Source organism: Glycine max, chromosome 13 (assembly GCF_000004515.6).
Source record: "Glycine max cultivar Williams 82 chromosome 13, Glycine_max_v4.0, whole genome shotgun sequence".
Classification (NCBI taxonomy): domain Eukaryota; kingdom Viridiplantae; phylum Streptophyta; class Magnoliopsida; order Fabales; family Fabaceae; genus Glycine; species Glycine max.
In genome coordinates this window covers 37,177,471-37,185,188 of record NC_038249.2, presented here as the reverse complement: position 1 = coordinate 37,185,188, position 7,718 = coordinate 37,177,471, and the positions used below count along the sequence as shown (strand labels likewise).

Genomic DNA, 7,718 nt, shown 5'->3' with positions numbered 1-7,718 from the left:
AAGGAAAAACAAAAACAAGCTCGGGCAAAAACGAACAAGGAAACCACTACTTATAACACAAAGGTATAATGGGCGTTTTCCAAATTTTGCTGGGTGTATCGGCAAATGCTGGTGCCCGAAGCAAAACCCTCTTGTGTTGACAATGGCAATTGCAGCCTAAGACCACGAGTGCGCGTTAATAGGTTCATTGTGTTAACCTTGGAAAGCGGTTGGCATTTCAAATTTGCATTGAGATTTAACCAAATTTTACTTCGAAGACAGTGATTTCCACACCACACCACAGAGACCTTTTGATAAGTATTTCAGTTTTGTATTACTCTTCTATATTTTCCAACAGAAAACATATCCTTTGCGGACTCATTCACTATTGTATTATCAACACATTGAAAGCCTATCCTTTAATTAATCCAACAATTCTAAAAGTACGTTTAAGTAAATTTCTGAAAATATAATTTCTTATCATATGACAACTAATAATGTGACAACATTTAACCGTTAAACTAATAAGCTAAAAATTATTTTAAAGGACTTGATAAGAAAAGTCACTTACATATATTAGAAAAAAAAACCCTTTAAAACATAAGATATCTTCAATATCCTCCTAAATCAAAACCAGCAATGCTAAATTTACCCACAATAGATTGAACAAAATGTAACATTTGACGACCAATTAACTATGAGCTCTTGGTGCATTCATTTTTTCATCGAACGAATAGCACCTGGACCTAAATAACATTTAAATCTAGGAAATCTGTTTCAAAGACACTTTCAAAATTATCTCAATCAGAAAGATAAAAAATATAACAAAAAAAAGTAAAATTGGTTAAATGTTTTGTTTGCTGAATGTACAACGGCAATTAAATTGACTAGAAAAGCAAACGATTCAATTAGAATAAAACATCATGATTCATTAATTCCAAATCTCCACACTTATTTGTAGGATTCCAAGAAAACCACGCTTTACCCAATCTTAATTTAGATTTGATCAATGTTGTAAACAACCCTAAAGCTGCCTAAAAAGACAGGTAAAAATTCATCCTGGGTTGGTTCCTCAAAAATCTCATTTTACCATTCTATATTCCGAGAAAACATGACTGCAAAAGTGAACCTAGCATGAAAACCAACTCTTTAATCAGTAACCATAAATGGATCCACATCCCCGAGCTCAGCAACCAATGGTTTCAAATTATCAATATCTTCATCTTCTGGGACAAAGTAAGTTGGGAAAGGAAGTAGAGATATATCAGGTTTTTCGTAGACAGCATCTTTTATAAAAACAAAGTTCCCTGTAGCTCCTGGGACCTGTTGAGCACACATCACACAAAGAGAAATATGCAGTCAATAATAAAGCCAAAAACCAATTTTTTTGGGAGTTAATGGCCAATTGTGAACCAAGAAGTTGCAAATCAACCACTAAAATGCAGGCTGAATGCTGATCCATCTATGATTACATACTAATGATCCCAAATTTTTATGCAAAAAAATTTACACAAGTAATTTTGGCTCAAACATAAAATGAAATTTCTTTAGCAATACTACAATATGAAATAAACAGATATTTCTTGCCCTTTTTAGCTCCAATCAGAATGTGAGCATAAAAATTGAAAAAGGAATTTACCTGGCCTTTCACCCACATCAAATTCCTTGCTGGATCGATTTTGTAGACCCATACATTTTTAACTGTTCTTTGGTCTCCACCCATTCGCCCAGGCATCTTTTTATTTTTAAAAACCTGAAGGGTAATAGAAAAATATATTTAAAACTATCGGAGAAACATTATTATAAGCAAATTAGAACTTATTCAAGGAACTAGACAAACATATCTCAGCAAAAATACCAATCTAAAAGAGTACAACTTACCTTTCCATGACTAGTTAAATGACCTACAGAACCAAGTGTTCGATGGGCCAATGAATTACCATGGGATGCTGGCCCTCCACTAAATCCATGCCGCTTCATCACACCCTGGAAACAAAAAAGATATTTGAAATTGAAACTCATAATTGAAGAGACTCAACAAGTCCACAAAACTGGAAGTCTGGAACCCTTTCAGTGTCTGCTTTACTCACATTGAAGGACTCTCCACAGGCATACACAAAATATAAATAAAACAAGAGGGAAATAACATGTATAGAAATGCACACACAAATACATGCATAAACTTACACACATACTCAAAGTAATGGTTTTTTCTTTTAAAAAAAAAGAGTAAAGTCAATATTTAATATGAAGGAAGGAGAAAAACACCTGAAAACCTTTTCCTTTTGTTATTCCTGTGATATCAACATACTGGCCTGGAACAAAATGGCGAACATTAAGTGATGTTCCCACAGGAAGTAGTGCATCTTCCGTCACTGGAAACTCCTTAAGCTTCCTCTTCATTGGAACTCCTTGAGCCCTAAAATGACCCACTTCAGGCTTGGTCAAATGTTTATCCTTCTTGTGTCCACAACCAATCTAACTAGAAACAAAGTAGCAAACAAGTCTATAGTTAGATACACACACACACTTGATAAGTTTATACTATAAAAACCAAGTCATATCTAAATTAAACAACACCACAAAATAACCAAACCTTTTAAACAGTTTAATAACCCAAATCTGTTTTCTTAAACCAGATCAGTAATATGAAGTATGAACAGATTTTTAATCCAATTTGGTTATAAGTTACAACCAAACCCAAAACAATCTAAGATCAAAATACACATCCAACCAGAAATAGCTTATGCGCCCAAATCATCTCTGCAAGGCTGCTTTGCCTCTAAATTCATCTCCTACAGTAGACCAGTTCTCTCTGCAATTTTCTGGTTCTTTGTGTCTTCACATCGGGGCACAACAGTCATTATAACCATCTTAGAGTTTTGTTCAATTGGGGATTTACACTCCAAACCGAATTTCTTTCTCAGTAAATATCTTTAAGTAGGGGTAAGACAAAATTTGGAAGCAAAGGGTTTTTGCTTAAGTATGAGCAAGACAAAGTTATATGCATTGCAATTTTAGCAAGAGACAAGGGGCATATGACTTGGAACAATAGAGAAGGGACCAAAAACTACTATGGAATACTGAAAAATATAAAGCTCTAAATGTTTAATGTCATGCCAAAGTTGAATCTCAACTCCCCAGATAACTAAAGCTAATGGGTGCAAATTCACTCCAATAATTCTATCTGCTATACATTACATAAATGTATCGATGAAATGAAGTGACAAACATCTAATTCAAGTGCTTAATACATTGTTAATGTTAAACAACAATTACCCATATATTTTATGTGATGGGTTAATAAATTTAACTTTGATTTAGAGTTAGTAAGGAAAATTTTACTTAAATTATATATTGTCACATCATACCTTCTTAAATAATTGTTACGCAAAATACTTTTGGTTTCTCCATAACATATTAACATTAACCCCTGTCTTATTGGTTTGTTTTCTACTTCAGAGACTACTCATCTGCTGCTTGTATTGTGAATTGAAACTCACACTTCTTTGTTCCTGTGCCTGGACTTGGAGCTCATATATTACCTACAGGTAGACTGATGTCTCTTCTTGTCTGCCTTTTTTTCTCTGCTTGTCAAATTAATATTGTGAACTTTATATAAGGTACCCTAATCACAGTATCTATTTCTAGATTACATCTTTAATGAAGACTAGTGTGACTTTTCTTCTCATTTCTTTCCTTACTTGTGCATTCAAATGCAGGCATTCATGTATACAGTTTCATTGAACTCCGCCAATAATGCAAAACTTACAGGTTAGTACTGGAAGCCACATCATCTAAAACTACAAACAGTTCGGCCTTGGACTGACTCTTAATTTTTCTCTCATTTCTCTGACATCATGACTCTACGGCCCAAAATTGCTGTTTATATGAATCCAGGAAAAGTAAACCACAGATATTCACTGTTTCGAATAGCAACCATTCTTTACAAATCTATATATTTTGTAAACATGTTAATGTTTACTCAGGCAAACTTAAAATTCCAGCCACATCCAACAAGTACAGTATTAAGGAAAAATACAGATATAGGGTTTAAGAAATGGAAGCTAGAAGAGAAGAGAGGTACCTGGAGAGCACAGAAACCTTCTTTCTCTGGGGTCTTAACCTGAGACACAATGTTATCATCCACCCAAAGCACAGTAATTGGAATTCTAGCACCCCATTTATCCCAAAGCGCACTCATTCCGCACTTCACCGCAATGAGCCCGGTTCGCTTGGAATTTGGTGTCATCACGCTGGGCTTTGGTTCAATTATCCGAGTCTGAATCGCCGCCGCATCGGAGCTCAGAGATCGGAGCGGCGACGGTGACGAATCAACGGCGAAACGTTGCAGACGAGAAACGAGGCCTCTTGAAAGGGCGAGCATGGCAGAGCTGTAGGAACAGAAACAGAAATGGATCCGCGTGAAACGAACTGAATCGAGAAAATGGAAATGCGAAGAATTGCATTGCGCTTACCCAGAGAGATGAAGATGGCGACGATGGTGGAGAGGGAGATCGCAGAACCGAGTTCGCTCGCAGGATTTGATTGATATGCGACAGTGCACGCAAAAACTCTAACCCTTGGCAAAGGTGACACTCGAGAAGGAGCTTCTGGGTTTAGGGTTTTGAGTGATGAATAGTGGATTCAATTACAAATTATACAATATTGCAATAATAATTATAAATATGTGTAATTACAGAATGTATTACTACGTTTTAAAAAAATCATGTATTAATAGTATATTAGCATGTGAATTGCACAGGATAAATATTTTATACAAATAAAATTTATAATTAATAAATAATTTTGAATATGTAAATAACTAGTATATTGTAATTAAAATATGTAATTAATAAATATTTGTATATTTATAAATAATATTTTAGATTTATGTTAAATAATTTATATTATGATATATCATTATTTTTAATTATTCATATGTTAGCATTCTCCTAAAAATACATATAGGTCCAACTAGTTTACATACTCCTAAGAAAATAAAAACTTATAATCACTTATTTTTTTTATAAAGGAGTAGATTAACAAATTATAATTATGATTGTTCTTAAAATACATGATAGAATACAAAAAAAAAAAAAATAGCGTGTTTAGGGATATTTTATATTTTGATTCTTTCGTATCACAGTCATCTTTAAAAGATAAGTTTATTTTACTTCATTTTTTTTGTCTTTCTCCTTTTTACAAGGAGAGGAAGAAGAGAGTGTCTTGACTCACTTTCTTAATCTCTCCAAATACAGGATTTCCCAAGGAGTTGCAGGTTTTTTCCTACTAATTGGGCCCTCCCTTCACCACCCCATGCGAATGATCTGAGGTTTATAACTACTCCTCTTAGTACAGGATGCTTACCTAGCCAATATTTAGATTGAGCTCTACCTAATTTTTTTTGGTTTATGGTTGTCAAATAATTTTTGGATATCAAAGGAACCTCCCCAAAAGGTAAGTTTAACGTGATCGATTTCCCTTCTTTTGCAATTAGTTTTGCTATAACACCGGTTGAAGTTTCTAAGGTATTTTTAAAAAAACAATAAGTGAGTCCACATTAACAAATTCATAAATATATTATAGGTTAAAATATATTTTTCATTCTTATGAAATAAAAAATATATATTATTTGTAATTGTAAAATTTTTAGTATGTTTTTATTTTTATAAAATTAAAATGTAACATTTTTTTGTTTGAAACAAATTTCAATTGTATCCAAACTCATGGTTATGGTTTTTTTCACGAGTTATGCATATAAACATGTGTATAACAACTACCAGAGAATGACTAATTAGGGTAATACTGAACTTAAAAAGAACCGAAGGGGTGAGACAATGTTATTATTTGACATTAGACAACTAGCCATCTAAAATTTGGGTGAACTTTCACGGTCAACACGTTTTAGGAAATTGGCTGGCAGGTACATAATCTTTGTCAACTTTTTTTAGGAGTTAAGTTAACAAAAGATCCTTGTCAACTTTAAAATTGAGTTAAATAGAAATAATTGATGTGAGTATAAGCCCCATGAAGCATTGCGCAAGTAGAACACTTGATGAAGATTCCACAATCGAGAGTGTAATTGGCTTCTACCTTGTAACTCTTGTTGGTATCCATTATAAGATCAGAGACCAAAAAACAAGACCATTTCCCAAGCAGTTTGTTTAGAAGAGCAAGTGAATAATCCAATATATATATATATATATATGTTGAGAAGGTAAAAGTAATGTTGGTGAGGCCACAATGACTTGGAAGTTGAAAATCATACTATTTTTATCCTAATTCCTAAGAGTAAATTTAGCTATATCTTGTTGTCAAAAAAACTTTTAGCTATATTTCACCATTTACTAACAATCCACCAGAATATGGTTACAATTTTATGACTGCTGCTCTAAATTTTGCTATAAAATCTCTTGGAGGTAGTTATCACTCATCACGCGTCAGATATCGCTGCAATGATAAAACTAACCTCTGCTTCTTCGATGAAGTGGATTGCATGACACAAATCTTATTCTGTGGTTGGTTTCACAGTGATCCAAAACCACATTGAAGTTATAGTTGAGTTGGGTACTTTGAGTTTGATAATGTACAACTAAATACTATTCGGCTTATACTCTTTTTACCCAATCATTTGAACCAACCAAAATTTTCTTATTTAATTTGAGTTGAACTGAACTTTTAATCACCCCTTCTTACTTTGGAAACGAAATTTTAATTTGATTGATAATAGGCATGAGACATCTAATCCACAATTCATTTACATGAAACTAATGCTAATTAAACTTTAATTGCCATGCAAATCTGTATCTTCATGAACATATGTAATTATATAAAAGCAACCATCCGTTATTAATTTGAAGACTAGACCAACCATAATAACAACTGTCAAGAAGAGAAACATAAAAGATCAAACTAAGCACTTAACAGTAGACATGGCAAGAAAACTCGTATCCGTGGGTATCCGCCCGAATCCGTCCCGACTTTGATGGGTAATACCCGAGTTGATCGGGTATGGGTTCGGGTTTGGGTTTTCCCCGATAACCAAAAGTCGGGAACGGGTATGGGATTACTAGACCCGTCCCGACCCCGAACCCGAACCCGCCCCGCTACTTAAAATCTTTAGAATTTTTGCATAATTTAATCAAAAGACATATAATTTTTATTACTAATTAATTTTATTTTAAAATTTTTACATAATTTAATATTATTTTCTTAACTATTTAGGTAGACACACGCATTATAATAAATTTATTGATATATAAGTAGTTAAAAATAAATGTTTAACAATCAATTTATTTTTTTCTAAAATCAAATTTTTAATATTTTTTTACAAAAAAAAAAATTCTAAATGGTGTGTGGAACAGGGTTGGGGATACCCGACGGGTACGAGGATGCAACAATAAACTCAAACCCGTCGAGTATCGGGTATAGGTATGGGAATATATTGAGGAGTTGGGATAAGGGATTGGGGAGACAATACCCGTACCCGACCCGCCCCATTGTCATGTCTACTTAACAAAATTGATGTGTACACTTAAATTTGGGACCACAAAAACTCAACCCAATCCGATCCTTCTATCCCTTTATCCCTTTATTAATAGGCTTAGAATGTGACAAAAACTAGTAAACTACAATGGCTGTAATGTGGAATACTTTAATATCTCAAACTGTTGTATAATATATGGATCACAATTCACAAGACCCCTACCTTTTTCATTAACTTTCTTGCATCAGTT

At 33.5% G+C, this 7,718-nt stretch overlaps 1 protein-coding gene across 1 annotated transcript; it reads right to left on the bottom strand.

Moving 5' to 3' along the window:
* Positions 1–887: 887 nt before the first annotated feature.
* Positions 888–4,634, bottom strand: LOC100775496 (50S ribosomal protein L3-2, mitochondrial). Its single transcript, XM_003543192.5, has 6 exons — positions 4,458–4,634; positions 4,067–4,373; positions 2,248–2,457; positions 1,861–1,965; positions 1,619–1,732; positions 888–1,302 (listed from the first exon to the last, which is right to left on the bottom strand). The coding sequence occupies exons 2-6, from the start codon at positions 4,364–4,366 to the stop codon at positions 1,129–1,131; spliced, it is 903 nt and encodes a 300-aa protein (XP_003543240.1). The 5' UTR covers positions 4,367–4,373; positions 4,458–4,634; the 3' UTR covers positions 888–1,128.
* Positions 4,635–7,718: the final 3,084 nt, after the last annotated feature.

Excerpts from the sequence above, each read along its gene's own strand:
- LOC100775496 (XM_003543192.5), bottom strand. The coding sequence starts at position 4,366 with ATGCTCGCCCTTTCAAGAGGCCTCGTTTCTCGTCTGCAACGTTTCGCC. Across the intron at positions 2,458-4,066 it reads AAGGTTTCTGTGCTCTCCAG|ATTGGTTGTGGACACAAGAA; the intron begins GTACCTCTCTTC and ends GTTTCTAGTTAG. Across the intron at positions 1,303-1,618 it reads TGATGTGGGTGAAAGGCCAG|GTCCCAGGAGCTACAGGGAA; the intron begins GTAAATTCCTTT and ends TGTGCTCAACAG.